The sequence below is a fragment of the Ylistrum balloti genome, unplaced genomic scaffold, assembly GCF_031769215.1.
Source record: "Ylistrum balloti isolate Yb309-2 unplaced genomic scaffold, AGI_CSIRO_Ybal_v1 Utg370416, whole genome shotgun sequence".
NCBI classification, from domain to species: domain Eukaryota; kingdom Metazoa; phylum Mollusca; class Bivalvia; order Pectinida; family Pectinidae; genus Ylistrum; species Ylistrum balloti.
Window position 1 is genome coordinate 1,380,767 of NW_026782282.1, and position 19,534 is coordinate 1,400,300.

General features: G+C 35.8%; 1 protein-coding gene across 1 annotated transcript in view; it reads left to right on the plus strand.

Annotated features, from left to right (window-relative positions):
• Nucleotides 1-13,977: 13,977 nt before the first annotated feature.
• The window catches only part of LOC132554542 (receptor-type guanylate cyclase Gyc76C-like), a 31,094-nt gene continuing 25,537 nt past the window's right edge, over nt 13,978-19,534 (plus strand). Inside the window, exon 1 of the mRNA XM_060218866.1 lies at nt 13,978-14,334. Coding sequence (XP_060074849.1) covers nt 13,978-14,334 — 357 coding nt within the window. The remainder of the gene's footprint in view (nt 14,335-19,534) is intronic.

A 19,534-nucleotide genomic window follows, 5' to 3' on the forward strand; every position in this document is an offset into this window, starting at 1 on the left:
TTCGATGAATTAAAGTTTTCCCACAGATATACCAAGTTCCAGTTACTAGAAATACTAGAAGATAAACCCCGAACAAACTTTCCTTTGGTGTAAGTCAAAGTTCAAAAAGTAGGTCGAAGTGGCCAACTATTGATACATAACACCGCCTCACCAACGTGAACCCATACTCCATGTATGAGGTTCCAATGACATGCAGAGTAGAAGACAGTGCCAAGAAAAAACGTTTTCTTGCATATAGGTCAAAGGTCCAAATGTAGGTCAGAGTGACCTACTTTTGGTACAAGACACACCACCCTTTCAAGTAGAATCACTTATTTATGTATGAAGTTCCACAGACAATTAGTGTAAGAGAGGCCGCGCAAACGTTTTCTTTGATGCAAGTCAAAGTTCAAAATGTAGGTAAGAGAAGAATGGCTTAAAATCAGTGGACATTTTTTATTTACACAAATTTTATCTCTCTACTATTAATGTAATCGTTATGTAGTTTATAAATATGTATACATGTGATGACGTATTTTTCATAACCAAACTGCTATACTTGTATATCTCATACATGACCAATATTTTCATGAAAAAATGCAAATTAACTGTTTCCTGTTAGATTATAGCACATTAAAAAATTAACCTATGTAAAATGTGCTTTATTATGTTTGATTAAGTTTAATCCTATTCATAATTGTTATAAATACATAAAAAACACACTGAAACTTGTTGTTTTTGTGGGATCTCTAAGTTTTTGTGGGATCTCTAGCCTTCACTATGACATCACAGTGCATTGGTGGCGTCATCATGAGCAATTGATGACGTCATAGTACTTGTGACAGCAACCGTTAACATAACGTCATAATATCAGACTATACATATGTGGTATCAATCTAAATTCTCAGAAGCAAAAACTACTCGATTCAGTTGCAATTGAAACTTTATTCAAGTAAACTTCAAGCTTATTGAGAATTTAATTTTTCAAATTACCTCCCTTTATTTCTAACTTGAGAGCAGAATTGGTCAAATCGACAGCTTTTCGAGATACACAGAATAGCTATATATCGATTTGTTCGTCTAATCATTTTCTAGACAGGGATTTTAATGAAATTTAAAAAAATTATTGGGATGTATAGCACCTAACCCCTCGGGGACTAATCACCAGTAGTAAATCATATTTGGAAATCAAATCCTTCCGGAATGTCTAGACCAGCTGCGGGTTAATATATAAATATGTAAAAAGAGATAAAGTTAAAATAGCTGTGTTGTTGAATCGAATAGAAATCAATGATATTTCCATTGTGTAGCATTTCTTCCTCTAACTAAATAGAACCTGCATATACTAACTCAAATTGTAAGACGTTGATAAGGAAGGGACACGCATACACTCCAATTTAACAAGTAGTAAGTAAGATAAATTGCGTACCAATTTCTTTTTTAATAAGAAAAAATGTATGGAACCGTTTAATTAAAATTGAAATTGCTTTTGTAGAATTAAATTACACGTTGATGATACGGTGAATACTATGGAGCCCTGTCTATTCTGAGCCAGGTGGATATTGTGATTCGTGTTACACCGAGTTCAGAGAACCGGCATTTCCTGTCCTGAAAATGAGAGCCAACAAGAAAGAAATATGTAAATCTAATCATAATCCCATCAAATCATGAATAAAAAGACTCCTGATCTATCAACTTTAAATTAACTCAGTTGTTCCGAAAGAACTTTTTAATATAACGTTACACGCGCATACAATCTGCCAGAAAAATACCGGAATGAAAACAACCAAAAATTAAGCTATAATTTTCATTTCTACATTAATTTAATAATTTCATTAAAATTGTGACAGCATAAAATCAAAAGTACATGTCTCAGAGCAGAGCGTCATGCGGATGACTCACTGTGAAATCCTAGGGGCAGATCGGACATGCGGACTCACTGTTATTAAGTGAAATCCTAGGGACAGAGGGGCCATGCGGAGGACTCACTGTTATTAAGTGAAATCCTAGGGACAGAGGGGCCATGCGGAGGACTCACTGTTATTAAGTGAAATCCTAGGGGCAGAGGGGCCATGCGGGGGACTCACTGTTATTAAGTGAAATCCTAGGGGCAGAGCGTCATGCGGAGGACTCACTGTTATTAAGTGAAATCCTAGGGGCAGAGGGGCCATGCGGAGGACTCATTGTTATTAAGTGAAATCCTAGGGGCAGAGGGGCCATGCGGAGGACTCATTGTTATTAAGTGAAATCCTAAGGACAGAGGGGCCATGCGAAGGACTCACTGTTATCAAGTGAAATCCTAGGGGCAGAGGGGCCATGCGGAGGACTCACTGTTATTAAGTGAAATCCTAGGGGCAGAGGGGCCATGCGGAGGACTCACTGTTATTAAGTGAAATCCTAGGGGCAGAGGGGCCGTGCGGGGGACTCACTGTTATTAAGTGAAATCCTAGGGTCAGAGGGGCCATGCGGTGGACTCACTGTTATTAAGTGAAATCCTAGGGGCAGAGGGGCCATGCGGAGGACTCACTGTTATTAAGTGAAATCCTAAAGTGAAATCCTGTTATTAAGTGAAATCCTAGGGGCAGAGGGGCCATGCGGAGGACTCACTGTTATTAAGTGAAATCCTAGGGGCAGAGGGGCCATGCGGAGGACTCACTGTTATTAAGTGAAATCCTAGGGGCAGAGGGGCCATGCGGAGGACTCACTGTTATTAAGTGAAATCCTAGGGGCAGAGGGGCCATGCGGAGGACTCACTGTTATTAAGTGAAATCCTAGGGGCAGAGGGGCCATGCGGAGGACTCACTGTTATTAAGTGAAATCCTAGGGGCAGAGGGGCCATGCGGAGGACTCACTGTTATTAAGTGAAATCCTAGGGACAGAGGGGCCATGCGGAGGACTCACTGTTATTAAGTGAAATCCTAGGGACAGAGGGGCCATGCGGAGGACTCACTGTTATTAAGTGAAATCCTAGGGGCAGAGGGGCCATGCGGGGGACTCACTGTTATAAAGTGAAATCCTAGGGGCAGAGGGGCCATGCGGGGGACTCACTGTTATTAAGTGAAATCCTAGGGGCAGAGGGGCCATGCGGAGGACTCACTGTTATTAAGTGAAATCCTAGGGGCAGAGGGGCCATGCGGGGGACTCACTGTAATTAAAGTGAAATCCTAGGTGCAGATCGGACATGCGGGGGACTCAATATGTGATAAAGTGACCCACTTCCTCGAGGCAGGGGGACCTGCGGGGGACTCAATATGTTATTAAGTGACCCAATTCCTCGAGGCAGGGGGGGCATGCGGGGGAGTCACTATGATATTAAGTGACCCACTTCCTAGTGGCAGAGGGGACGTGCGCGGGACTCACTACGTTATTAAGTGATCCAATTCCTCGAGGCAGGGGAGGGCCTGCGGGGGACTCACTTATGTTATTAAGTAACCCACTTCCTAGAGGCAGAGGGGATATGCGGGGGACTCACTATGTTAGGAAGTGACCCACATCCTCGGGGCAGAGGGGACAAGAACTTGATAACATACTGAGTCCCCCGCATGTCCCCTCTACCTAAGACGTGTCCATTTGATCTTATCGTGTAAAATTATTGATAAAATTATGACATTTGGGTGTGTAGGTGGGCGATTATCATGTAGGTAATGTGTTGCTTTAATATGTGTCCCTAATTCAAGTTAACCATCCCTTAAGAGTCCAACGCCTCCTCCCCCAAAACCTACCCCAACCCTTCTACTGAACGCTGATATCAGATCTAGCACACGATTCGCTTGTCGATATACATACGAAATTGTGTTGTATATCAATTTCCAAAAATAGTTTCAACTTTACCTTGTCTAGTTGATGTTGATGAGTCTGTTTATATCCTTGTCGGTCAGAGGGAAAACGTGATCTACAGAATCTATAACGCGTGTATACTAACGTGGACGGATGCACGTGATAAACAAGCAGAGCCGCGTGCGTATTGACACACCTGTACCGCGGGACCGTGTATCTGCCTTACCTGAAGAACGCACTGGGACTTGATACCCTTATATTATACCGAACAAGTTCTGTCAAAACAAGACTCCTAGCATTGCTATAATACTATCTATTATTGTGGTGTTCGTTGTATATCTGTAGATAATAAAGCCGCCATGTGTAATTGTGTCATAGGACTTACGGTTGGGTTATCTCAACTTGAAAGGAAGAGGGGTGTGGATTAGCATAAACCTCGTGCGAAAAAATCACCAGAAACTTAATTTCATAAAGGTTTGGTAATTTGTTGGGATAAGTTTCATTTTCTGACACAAATTTAACAATATGAAATAAGGTGACTTAAAATCATACTTATGTACTTATACAGTATATATCGTACAACGTACAGCGATCAAGTCGTGACGTAGAAATGGCTGTAGTGTCGAGTCTTATAAAAGACAAAAATACAGAATCTTTTTCCCCAAAAAATAGTTTTAAACACGTATTTTGATATACATGTATGGATATGTTTATTCTATACTAAATCTTATCATCACATGTCTTTCATGTACCAGCAATGTATCAGGATGCCTGTACAGCGATATCTGTTTAAAGAATACATATAACCCTGGATAAAGAAACGACATCTTTGTCAATATTATCAGTTAAATAGTAACATAGTAACGTCCTAACGTCCATCTATACTAAGGGCATGAATTCGGGCCCGTCGACTGTCCCTCGTTATGAAAACATATCCATGTACAGTTTAAATTACTTCAAATGCACTTTAAAAATCACATTTGTAGATTGTAGACTTGTTTCGATCTCTTCATCGAAATAAAAAAAAAAAACAGACAATTATGCGCCCTGTTTACCTTATACGACGTGTTACATCTTGAAAATGGAATGGAAATCAAATGATAAGTGTCCTCCATTTTATCTGGTTCTTCAGACTAGCCGATAAGGAGTTTAAAACTCTCGTTTTCGATCGCAAACTGCTAATTGCTATTGTTGTCATCCGTCGTCTGCTCGTCGTTGTTGTCAGCTCGTCAACAGCAGTGTCTAAACATATAGCTGAAATCCGGATAACATTATCCGGATTGTCGTCCCTAGCTTTCCTGGGACAACATAAGAAATATCGTATCATATTCTTATTTTACCTCATAAATTGGAACCAAACTAAAAGAAAGTATTTCAATAATTCAACAATATTGGTAAAACGTAACCTACATCAACGGCTGTCGATGTCGTCTGCACCATAAACAAACACGTCTAAACGTAAAGCCATAATTTCGGACCGAAAACTCGGATTAACTAATCGGCCCGAGACGGTAAAAAAAAGTTCAAGAGAAAATTTATAATATCAGATACTTAAATGTGATATATATGCTGTTCTGTGTATATAAGAAAGAGTAAAGACGTCTCCTCAGCTAAATTTTCAAGCACGGAAACAAGTGAATAAGATTTTCAATGCAGTTACGAAACACATTAACAATATTTGGGTGAGCCTTTTAAAATCAAAGATGTATTCAGCAATATCTATAGAGGGTCTAAAAGTCAGTCACTTTAAATAGACATGAATAGACTTAAATGAAGTGTATTGTGTGTGACTGCTATGTATCCTGGAGACATGGCCAGTTCAGGTTTATATAAGAATGTTATCGTTTGAAATCGTTCTAATTATATCGCTATTGTTTCGGTAGTCCCGGGGATCCGCTAGTGCACGGGTGGGTGCATCTATCACAATGAGACGGTAGCTAGGTACGGAAGGAACCGTATTACCGTCCTGGCACTCATTGACAAACTATATTTAGTCATTTAAATGAATAATTAACTATCAAATACACAGTGTTAAGCATTACAAGTGCCCAGGTGTGTTTCTCGCTAGGATCTTGTTAATCTATAAAATTAATTCAGGAGATCGTCTTGAACGAAAGGGTGAGTTGTTTCATATTTTATAATCTGTAGTTAATTTGGTGCAGATCGATATCGTTAAAATCAATGTCATACATGTACATTTGATTCGACGATTGAGCAAATCAAACCTTTAACACCTATAAGGACACCTTGTTGTTGCTAGTGTACCGAACATGTTATGTAAACATGATCAACTCCAAAAATATATCTTATATTCATATTTATTTACTTTAATTTGTTTTTATGACATTTCAATTGGGACCTATGACCTTTTAAGTGTCGTCTTTACACATATACCTACATGTATACACTTTACGTGTAATCCGTACATAGATCGATTACGTATGCTCGTCACTAGCTGGGATATCTACTATATTCTTCAGTGTTCGGCTTGATGGGCTTCCAACCAAGGTCTATATCAACCATTATACGGATTTTCAGAGAGGGTGACGCGTTTTTTTACTGTGCCTACAGTTCCCAAAAATACATGCGAATCATAAAATACAGTAGTACTGCTGTAATTTGTGATGGTTTTTGCAATGTGTATACGACATTCAGTTTATAATCACCTGAAAGCACCGATTGTTACTACAGTTAGATTTTAACATTGAACTACTGTTTTTACATTATATCTACTTTGTTTCTTGGGTTTATATGCTATTTCTTCGTCTGACCCAGTTGAATCTTTATCTCTTATTATGCATTTGGACTCATTTAAGTATTGAACACTATCATGATATGACATTTATGGTCTGCATAAATGACAGATCATTCCAGTCAAACATTAACTTGCGTAAAATGGCATAATCGCTTGCTGCAAAACTTTGTCATCTATAACGACCGTAAATGTCATTACGCATGTTGCTATTTAATAGTGATGATAATCTCACTTCAAAAATAATAAATATATATATATATATTTATTATCGACAAATGAAACAGCCATTTAACGGCGAGTAGATGTCATTTATCGGACTATGAATTACGCTTCTTTCTGAACGTCCTATAGCATTGACATGCAAATGAATTCTGGCATTTTCATTCTAATGTAAATACATACAACAGCTGGTCTCAAGTTGTAAGCTAAAGATACGATTCACATCCCTTTCGGAATACCTCTAAAGGACTTTCGAACCCAAAGACTGAATGCACTTCATTACAATCAATGTCAATGCCATCACAATGCTAGAAATCTAATCTGTCTATAGCGAACAACTGTCCTTTGTAAGAACAGTGTCTGTCCGAGACTTGTAACAATATACGCTTTTGATTGTACTGTGATTGTATATTGTACACAGTGTTTTTATCCGATAATGAAACGTTTTTTTCTATAATGTTTAAAATTACATTTAATTGCACTACTTCGGCGCCGACTTTTGATAAATAGATTTAATTTTGTTTGTTATATCAATGTTGGTACCACAAAAACAATGCCGTAGATGGATTAATAAAATGGGTTTACTCCTGAAGACGGTCGATCGTAGACTGAATTCTTGTCACAAATGTCGTTTACCATCTGAAAGTTCAACGCAAAAATACGAATCGACAAAAAGATCTATCTTTTAAAATAAAGTGTTTTTTCGTGTTATAGGTAAAACAATGATGTAACAAATTGCATTTCCAAGTTGACTTCATAATCTGATTCTTGGCATTCCTATTTAGTTGGGGAAATATTTTTTTAAATGATACTTGTAAAATTTAAATTTAAAATTTCGATGAAACTAGGCAAAAAATGTACAAGAAAAAGATTTATACGGAGGATGAAAATTTTCCAGGACAATAAGACCAGGTGTTCCTGTAGGGTAAGCATATTCTACTTCATCGGTGACACCAGCCTTTGGTGGTCAATACGTAAGTAATGTAACGTTCCAAAAAGAGATAGAGGTAAACAACAACCAAACCCTCAGACATAATTTAACGAGCATCAAAAACGTGCAACTTCCTATCGTATACGGAAATGGAATATTTCCAAGTGGGATCGTTATGACGACTGCATAACTTCCCCATAGTTTTCATCGATGGGATTCTTACTGATTCAGCGGGGGAAAACGTTCCTAACACATCGTAACTGTATCACGTGTTACTCTATTCGTTTATTTCTATAAAAATCTTATGACAACAACTGCATACTGTTTAACTATGTGGTACTAACTACTATGATTTTATAGTAAATGAGATTTGAGTGTGAGGAGGGGTGTACTGACAAGAATACGAAAATACGAGCTGGCATCACATGCTATCTGAAACTGTTCACTCACAATGGTGGTCACAGCTGTGTTCCGAAATTTATGATAAGGAGTGCTATCTTTTTCACAGTAATGACATGCAAGTTACCCTCATATGCATTTTAGATAAATGATGTATATTAAATAGATATAACAATATGCATAAATACGTGCATATTGTGTATACCGTTTACGTTATGTTGATTCCCGATCTGATATATCTTTTATGCCTCCACAATATAACATTCAATTACGTACATTGTATCACTATTGTTCATCATTTTTATTGTCTTCTTAACATAAATGCATAGTACGTGACTACTATAATAAGATCATGTAATGCAAATGGGTACATATGTACGTCACACAACAAACTTTAAGGATGAGTCTTCTATGCATAATAGTGCAATGAACCAAATATATAAGATATTTATCTCTTCCGTATAATAGAATATTCTGTTACACACCGGTCATTCTCGGTTGACTGACCACTGGTAATGGACACCAAGCGATGAACTGACCTTATTTCTAAATAGACTGCATAGGAGGATGTAACAAACAATATATGTTAAAAACTTCAAATCTACGTAAATAGTAGCGGGAATCAGTTCAGCGTTTGGCTTACTCGGAAATTCACAGTGGGATATGAAAGCGTCTAAGTGATCTAACTTCTGGAGGCAGGTGGATCCCATGATGGTTATTCGATAGAAAACAGCGGTTTCCTGTCTACTTCAGATTATATTAAAGTCGAACATCCGGATAATAAGGTGAAGTGAGCGTTCGTAGCGACGTCGAAAATCTTATTAATATCATCACCGATCAGTGGAAGGTATTTTTTTTTTTTACATCATTTGCACTTTTTAATTTTGTTAATAATTAATTATTTCGTATCGTAATTAAGCAATCTCTTATCTAAATTCTGTTGCATAGGTATGAAATGTTTGGTATTATTGTGATGACAAATTTGTGATAGTTATATGTGAAATTTTGACTACAAATCTTGGTCTGCGTTTTTGGTAGGTATACTGCCAATGATAACAGATCTATATATATAATTTTCAAACTACTTGGGGATCATCTATTATGAATACAGGCTTAAGTACAAAAGTGAGAAGGATATATACAGATAATGGTCATTTAAACAAAATGAACGTGTTCAATAGACAAATATCGCAAAAAAATCAATCAATCAATCGATCAATCAATCGATAAATCAATAAACCAATCGATAGATTGATGAGTAAATAAGAAAATGTTTCCCTGACGCTAAATATTAAGTTTTTTGCTTTCTTGACTGAAATCAATCAGAGAAAAAATCGTTCAAGCATCACACGATCTATTCACTGTCAACATCTTCAAAACTACAGCCACATAGCCACATATAGCTTGTCCCTTCTTCATGAATTATACAAACTGACCCACAGTTACTCTACGTTTAAGTCACGTACAGACTAAATTGTCAACGTCTCTAACCGATGACCTACAGATGAACTATGTACCGACAGATACTATCTCATATCAATGCCATTTTACAGCTTAATTGTAACCGTCAGCGAGAAGGCTATTTAGCTAAACTGGTGGAAATTCTCGCGGAAAGCTGACACTGTTTTAGCATAGCAAATTGCCTTAGAGTGTAGTGTATTATCGTAAAAAATCAATTACTGGACTCATTTTTATATATAGTCGTTTATTATTTAAGTGTATCTTGATTAGAAATATTCATTTCCATGAGATCTGGAAGTGATACTTAAGTGACTTAACGTATGCTTCATTTTTGAGATTAACATGGTACTATGTCCTATTTACAGCTCATTCTGACGTCAAAATAAATTCAAATTAGCATTATTGCAATTAAAATAATTTGTATCTTATTGCATTCAGTAGAATTGATTGTCCCTAACTTTGCATACGCATCATTCGCGACAAAATTGATTAAACTATTAACGTTTTATTTCAATGATTCATTCGTAGAATAGTAATGAGAATAATTGCGTTAATGACAGTTAATCATATTTTATGAGAATTTCTCCAAATTTGTCAATTTTTTTTCAATATTTTGTATCTTTCTGGTGATGTTTTGGGCGTTGTTTGAATAATTTCAGGTCATATAAACTGAATTATTATGTGGAGACGTGTATACTAAATTTCTTTGTATAGATATGAAGACTTTCAATTACAGGCTATCCTAAGCTTTCATGGACTATAGTTTTGTTTATATATAACATTCATTCAATAGTTTGTCACGAGAAAAAGATATATATCTTCAGAGTATTTAAAAACGACTCAATACTTCATTCTTGCATGACAGCCTTAATCAAGTTTCAGCTATAGTTTTAAACCATCTTGAATGTGATTATACATTAACAATAATAGAACGAGCTTTCAGTAACGTCTGTTTGTTATAGAGTCAGCCTATACCGTAGCATTTCATTGATCGAACATATATTTCATTGTTTAAAAGTGTTATTTAGACTGACCTTTAAATATGAACAGAAACAATAACGATAACTTATGGAAAATTGATTTACTTCCAGGATATGAAACTCCTGATTACAATAATATGTTTATTCAAGTCAATATTTTGATATTCTATATTCAACCGCTTTTTCCAAATGGGAGACATTTGCGAAATATTTCGCAAATACCCAGAAAAAAGCGCAGTGTTCCTCTTTTCCATCTTTCGTGATTTTATGCTGTCATGATATTGCGTCTTTAATATGTCGATCGTAGAACCATTTTCCCATTTCTTGATAGAAACACTCTGCTTTTGAAGCCCTCTGTGGCATTATGTTCGACACCAAAGCACTTGGTCAAACTGCCACGGTTTCTAGATACGTGATCTGCATATTTGGAAGTGTTCACTACAACAGTGTTCCGAGAGATGCATGTGAAAGAAAGCTTTGTGGATGATTTACAAACATTTTGGTCAAAGAATTTATATCCATTGCGTGATATGAAATTACACGTATTCGATTCGTGGTTATTTATTTACTTTTTTTTTATTTATTTTTTTCGCTTTTCCTTTTTTCTTTCCTAGAGCACAGGATGTCGAGAGTTTCAAACTTTTGCACATTATGGAGAAAAAAATTGTTGTCATTTTGAATTCCATTTCTTTGTGTGATGTATTTCGTTGCTCTCTAATTACACGGTGGCGGTTTCATTATTGTCCCCATGTTTACAATTTCGCATTAATTTTGTTCATTTATTATAAAGATTTATATGTTGGAAAAAAACTGTTACTCTTCCCTAAAACAAAACCGTTGAACATGCATTTTTTCAAGCATCTAAGAGAGTAGATATACATCTCTTTTTGATGTTTTGCGGGTTTTCTGTTTCTTTGTTTGTTTGTTGTTGTTGTTGTTGTTGTTGTTTTTTGATCGATTTTTTTTAGTTTTGATTGCAAATGCTTCAGGCGACGGTATTTTCTTGTTGTTTTTTCCAAAACATTACGTCAAAACAACAATACGGAACAAAAAATAGAATAAAATCATATTTAAACTTAAGATTAAACTTAAGGCTATCACGATTAGGAAACTTTTATTCGTTTATATATTTATTTTGTTCATACCTACAATGTATATTCCACAAGAGATAAGCATTCAACGAATTATGATAAAAAAAAAACAGTTGACCTTATCACTTATCAACGAAGCATTAAAAAAACTCGAAGTGACAAATTTGATCATTTTCTTTATGACTTATAAACTTTTCCTTCTTGTTGTGATTAGGCATAAAATATGGTATTCCAACACATTTATTGCACAATTATAAAACAAGATTAATCAGTTTGTGAGAACATCCTGTGACAAGAGTGGAAAGTCACGTATTCAGAGCTGCTTTTACACAATTTAGTGTTAGATTAGGGAACGACCATTGATCATTGCGATCGAATGGGAGTACTTACAGGTATCAATTCATCTTGTCTGATTCATGATCACTGCATTATCTAAAACTAAAATAGAAATGTGGTGGGTGCGATTGCTTAAATTGCATTCCAATGCAAATTTCTTTACCTCTGCTCTCGACATCGTTCATTATATCCTTTCGCCATTATCCGTGTTTACAACACAGGGGCTGATCGTTCGATTGCCCAGAGTAAATGTTGAATCCCTGTATTACCTGGTGTAAAGATTCACTTTAAAATTCCGTAGATAATTAATTGAAGCAATTTAGAATGAAATCAATGAAATGTTATGACGATATGTACTATGGTCTGGCGTGTTTGAATAATACCTTGGGACAGTGCAACCTTAACGCTAAGATTAAGCTTGATGAATGTGCAAGTTTGTTTTGAAATGTGCGTGTGTGCATTTTTAAACATAGTTAATAAGCAGATATGGTATTCACAGCACAATTTTATTCATCATGACTCTAAACGTGATGAACTAACAATGAAATGTTTAAAGAAAGACAATTTTTTAAAGTGTTTTAAGGGACCTGGAATTCACAGTATTAGTCATTTAGTTATACAAGAGAAGAGAACGACAAAAATAAGACAAAAATACAACAGTCACGTGTGGAAACATTCGCGAAATATGATGAAACGAACTGTATACAGAAATTAAAACAGATCATAGGACAGAAGTAGTAAATGAAGTTTTATCGATGACAATGCCCTTGTTACTGTTATGTCATATAGAAGTAATGTAACGTTCTGTAAGAGAAAACAGGGATAATTTGCCAAATTGTCATGGAAGACTCATTCGCTGGATGTCTTTTAAATTGGCACATAGAAATTCAACATATCCAGTGAAATTGTTATACAGACTATTAAGCCCGTAATCATGGAGATTTGTATCTCGTGTAATGAAGACGGTTAAGGAAATTGCAATTTATATGTATTGATAGAAAACCGATAATAAATAGCATTGAATAACGTTCTGACATAATTTGAAAATATGCATCTGTATATGAAAAGTATGGGTTTGCTTATATATGTTTATAGAAAACTTTATCATTACGTTCTGACATGATCTGAAAATTTACAATTTGTTATACTGGGATACAAAGGATTATATTGCTATTCGACATGAAAGTAAATCACGCGTCCATAAACACAAGAGAACTGTCAAATCTGAATATCTCTATGGCGGATAGTGGAAAGCAGATGGGATCAATACGTTGACGATAGTCTCCGTTATCCAAAGACATGTACCTTGGCGTCAATGTCAGGAGTCTTTCTACCTTTTATAGTTTTACATTTGTTCAATTAACAGCATGCCCAGGTGGTGTCACATCCGAGGAGCTCCTTAGAGAGGATGATAAGAATCTTATCAAACAGTACCTTATAGTAATTGGTTCTGTTGCTAACTGAACCAACACACCTAATGATTATCGGATCCACCTAACGCTGAAAGGTTGTAGTGACTATGACATTTATTATCACAGACACCGTGTCCTCGGCCATGATAAGTCCGGTACAATTAGGCAAGCTGGTGATGACTAGACTTGTCAATGTGCAGATCTGAAGAAACGATTTTTTCCCTCCGGTAAAAGATATTAATTATAATATGAAAGGTTTGTTACATCGCAACATTAATGGCGTTTAAAGCTGCAGAATGTGTACCTCTTATAGATAATGTTGTTATCGATTTAACAGCTGTCTGAAGACCTAAAATGTTACGGGCTAGTAAGCAGGTATCATTTATTCCGTAATATGGGTATCACTTATGATTTCGTTTAGTTTCTGACATGTTTCTTATGGCATTTTTATTTGTTTTTGTTTCAGTTGAACGGGATGTTACAGACGAATATAAAGCACCATCAGACGAAGGAACAACACTATTATTTACTGTCAAGTAGCGAAGGATTTATATTTGTGTGACAAAGATATTTCTAATCTCTTAGAATATGTGTGCAATTAATTTTCATATAACAAGTGACATATTCAAAAAATATGATGAAGTTTCTGACGTGTTTGTGCGCGTGCCTTTTTGTGACCCAAGCGAAAGTTCACAATGTGACTGTTGGGTACTTAACCGTTGACCAATCGGATGGGTATGTGCGACACAAACAGGCTAGAATTATCTCAGGGGCGATTTCTTATGCCATTGAGAAAATCAACGGAGATTCTTTCCTTCTTAAAAACTATCATCTAAACTTAGTGTGGAAAGATACTAAAGCTAGCACCCTTGTGGGTACCAAATTACTCACTCACTTATGGAGGGATGGTGCGGTGGCTTTTTTTGGCTTAGAGGATAGCTGCAATGTGGAGGCAAGAGTTGCGGCAGCTTGGGATCTTCCAATGTTGTCCTATGTAAGTATGCTATTTATTTCTTTTGTTTATGGTACTTTTGCTATTAGCATTTACTAATGTTGCTTGTCATATGTCGTAAATAATGTCATGTATGATATCAATGTTGTATGTATTAAACAATAACTTTCATATAATTAATTGTAGCGGTGTGTTGTTTAGAAACGTTAAATTGCTTTGTCCCAAAACAGAAATTTAGACATTGAGGACTTGGATTAAACGATAATTGCACGGCGGGTATCTTAAATGAGGCAAAAGACAATTGCACTCTCGGAACACCTGGTCTTATTCTCCTTGCATAATGGCCAGTTAAGGTTTCTAATTTTCACAATTTGCACAATTTTTCACAATATGAAGCTGGGTTGATGGGTGGCTCAGTGGTAATGCATTACTCACCTTTCACCTGAGGTTCGATTTCTGGAACGGCCATGAAAAGATATGGGTTCACCTGCCCGACCACGTTTGTTTTATACATTGTTCTTATTTGAGAAAGTGACGTTACATACTTAGATTGATCAAGGTTTACATTGCTGATGTCGTCGATGAAGCAGAAAACGCGCTTACTCTTCCGGAATACTCTGTGTACTTTTCCAGGAATCTCCGTGTAAATCTTTAGTACATGTCTGCCCCAATTTTATGGTATTTAAGTTTGGAATATAATTATGTTGTGTCTTGTATGCAATTTATCCACAACGTGATAATCACTATATTGAATTGAACCTGTGATTATTGGTGTCGCAATGAAATGTCACTACTTATGTAGCATTTTAAATGGCGCAAAATGATCTGAGTTTACAAATGAGTAAAAACAACAACTCATGTGCAAGTTGTACCTGCAGGATAACAGAACCACAGATAAACGTGGATCGAGGATAGAATATGAACAGAGACCATTGTAAAAATGAAAAGATAATGCGACCAGGCGTTCAGGAAGTGTAAGTGTCTTTTGCTCTAATGTAGTCTATGTTGTTACTTTCGATGTGCTTCAGGAAGGGAGAAATTCAGACAAAAACAGATGTCCTTTTCTCTGCCTTTCCAACATTAATACAATCGTACTCTTAGGTTTATAATTTTGTTACTCTAGTGACTGCAATGTAAAAATGCATGCTAACTCGCATTGTAAACCAAATATGACGACCCAACAATACTTACCACAATAAAACTGTACATCCATACACTTATAGCAAATACTCGGACTCCAACATATATAAGATTTATGGAACTAAGCAGCTGCTGTTCAAAGGACCACGATATATCAATCGATTTAGCATCGTGTTTATACACTTTAAGTGAAGTTCTATATGAAAATTATGAGGAAGTCTCATAGTCATCGTATTAATCTCATTGAGATTTTTTTTTTTTTTTTTTTTTTGCGATATGAAACCAGATGTGTTTGATGCACGATAGTTTGCCTGTTAATTCCGTTGTTGTATACCTTGTTTTCATTTGAGAACGTGACATTTTATACCCGAATTGACTAAGATTTACATGGTGAGTGGCGACACTACAACACGAAGAAGCAAAGACGCTTACTCTTCCGGAACACATTGTCTTATTCTTCTTGTACGTTAGAGAGTATCCGTGTTAAGCTTTCTTTTGTTCATGCTTTAGCTTGATTTGAATTTGCAGTTAACATCTTGTCATTTCCTTGTTTTTTTTCTCATGTCCATGAAATGATAAACAAATTAAGCTGACATATAGTCTCAGTCTTAATGGATTCAGTGAGTAAGAAATCAACTATCAAAAACTGGAGGTGTTTTAACCCACTTAAATTGAGGGCATCCAAAATTTTACAAGTATACATTTGTATCTTACATGCATGATCCCACACACAACAACTTTTAACAAATACATAGATCATTTTGTCATCCAGAAGTAATTATTTGGTGAAAAGATGAACTTCTTAGGTGTCTGACATAAGAAATCTGTAAATATTTATTAGTTGATTTGGGCGTGCTTGTTGGAGGCAGCTGATGTAGCACTGTCAAAAAAATTCAATATTAATCTTTTTTCGCTGTTCTTTCTCTTCAGTATAAACTCGAACATACACTCTTTGTTATATTTAGTTACACTTGTATTATTTTGCCAGATGTACTGTTTAATTGCAAGAATACTAGAAATTGATCAAAAAATTTAGTATGCAGTTGAAAGTGAACACAAGTGAATAACACCTTTTCTTAATTTAGAGTAAGATATAGAAGAGCCAAACGGGACTCTTCATTGATGCTAAGGGGATAAATTTTGAAGCCAAGGAAGCGACTAAGGAACATCCAAATTGATCAAAAGAAAAGCCAAAATCTAGACGGGATGTATAGCAGCCCCTTACTTAAACTAGTTTCATATTTCATACATCAGATAATATTAGAACAGCGTCAAGTACACGTGCATTTTCTGAACCGTGCCACTATTCGAATGAATTGAAACATTGCACACGGAAACTTTACATTCCTTGTGTTGTACTGACATGCTTACTGTATAAACAGAAGACACAACGAAGACATCTCACCGATTTTTTCTCAATACCTACTCAATATATCATCTACAACAGCTTATTGACTCTCGTCTAGCACCGGAACAGAGGCATTATACAAGTAGTGTTATGTATCGAATTACACGTACTCCTACATATTGTCTGTAGTTTATCATTGTACGGATTCCCTTTGTTCTATAAAGGTTCTGTGTGTTATTACAGTAAACGCATTCACTCGTATAGCCCAATATAATGAGTTTTACTTTGCATTGATAGCGGTGTCCTCGAGCGTGAATTTCGTTATGTTACGCCATGTGCAAACTACTTTCTAATTCTGGATCTTTGGAATCAATAAGACATGGTGGGGAAAGCTTCACTTGAGGCATCTTTTCTTTGTGGATTTTGTAAATTGTGTTTTTTTTTTTTGTTTTTTTGTTTTTTGTTTTTTTTTCTTTTTGAATGAGTACTAAACAACCCCATTTCAAGTCATTTCACTTCAAAGTTGTGACGTTGAAGCAAGAAAGTGCTTCATTTGCTATTTTGCTATGTAACTATATATATATTTTTGTGTTTAAATGAAAGACTATATATATATATATATATATACTCTATCTTTTTGTTGTCTTTTTTCCTTAATTCTAAATCCTGGATGAGAATCCCTGGAGGGGACGGAGGAAAATCCAAAGTGATCAAAAGAAATGATTAAATCTAGATGGAGAGATGCAATAGCTCAATAATTAGGGAAAATATTATTTTTTGTTCACTGGTAGGGCCCATGGTGCTGATATTGGGCCAGTAACATGTTTGATAAAACGAATTACTTTGACCCATTTATAAGGTCAAAGAGAACGAATCTTCTCTCTTCTCAATAACCAAAAGGCACAGAGTCTGATAATCGGCGTATAGCATGCTGGAATGAAAGGTAACCAATTTTGTTCATGTGATTGACATTTTCCCTTTTTAAAGGTCACATGGTTCAAATGTGTTAACATCTTTAAACAACTCTATAACGAAAAGGTCCAGGCTGCCTTCTAGAACTTGACATTTCTTTCGATCGTATTCCTTAGTCGACTCCGAGGTTTCAAAATCTAGACCCTTAGCATCTATTGTATCTTACTTTATCATGAGATGTTCAGTTGTGTATCTTTCTTCATATATCATTTCAATACACATCGAAATGTCATATTAGAAGACGTAGCAATACGCAATGTTTCTTCCGACGTCACAATTTCTTCGGTTGATATGGAATTTAAATTTAAATAACGGATTCCAAGTTTGTCTCTTCCTGCCACCAATCACTTGTACATTACACCATCAACAAATACAGGCATGTCAACAGGATCTTACTTCAAATTCAAAATCGATGAAAAGTGGGCGTAATATAAATTAACGGGAAAAAAGTACAAGTACCAACTGATCCAAAGAGTAAGCCTCTTCTGCTTCATCGACGACATCCGCCATGTAAATATTGGTCAATCCATGCAAGTAATACCACGGTCTGAAATGACAATAGCACGAATAAAACGTATATTTCCGGAGGAAATCATTGCGACGACCGCGCAACGTCCCCTAAATTTCATCAACTTGTATATCTCGAAACCTTGTGCTCAACTTAATTGGATATTGTGATATTGAAAACAAGCCTTTGAATATCGAACCAAAATCAACATGTGGACAACATAGTTTTAGAAAGCAAGGGTGTTATTAATTTGTATGTGGAAATAGAAAATTCAGGGTAGGGAAATTGAAATCAATTTCCTTGTTGGTTACTTCGTAAGATGGAAATAATAATTTAGTTCCTTTTTTGTAGAACATAAGGCATCTTAAATATATCTATAGTCATCTTGATTGGTCTAGAGCGGGTTTCAGAAGAATTCAAATGACCTATCACAGACTGATATGCTGCTTTTTAAGATAACAAAGGAGCGATAGCGAACTTTAAATTCGGTACAACATACCGTTTTGCGACCTCGAGATTCGTTTGATGTACATTAAAGGATAAAACTAGTCTTCTCGTCTTTTCCATAAGGTTTCGCACGAGGAACATTTGCATTTTGCAATGAAATGTTCCAAGGGTGTATTAAACAATAGTGATCTTAACCCCTGGAGTATCAAGAATTATCTGTAATGAAGATATGGGCAACGTAATACTTTGCTGCTTTAAAGGGGATACGCGTTTAAGAGGAATGCCAATGCTTTTGGTAATGATGTAGAAGATATTTGAACAGATGCCACTTCTTAAAGCGTATCGCTTACTGAACAGATGCATAGTGTGCATGAGTATGCGCCGTGTTTATTTTTCGAACGATCTAGTTTCATTCGTTGGTTTTCCCTGGAGTGAAATTACATTACATTTACATAACAAATTTTCCTTTTTTGCTACTTTGTTTTTTCGTGTTATTTGATATTTATTCGTTATTATTTGTTCTGATTGAAAAGCCTATTAAAATTCAAAGTCGTGCCTCATTTTTATTTGATCGATATTGACCTGGCAAGGCAGAAAATAATAATGGACGTTCTGGAAGCAGCTTTCTTGAAGATCAATACCTAGACTTGAATATACCAACCTTGTATATGATGTTAAAGAGATGTATATAATCACACTTGTAACGATTTAATGTAAGAAACAAAGATCCTGCAAGAGAAGAAGCTAGTTTTTTTTATTGTCCGAATTTTCAAAATTCTATTAAAATATCAATTTTAAAAAAGTTTGTATATTTCACGAAAATCATG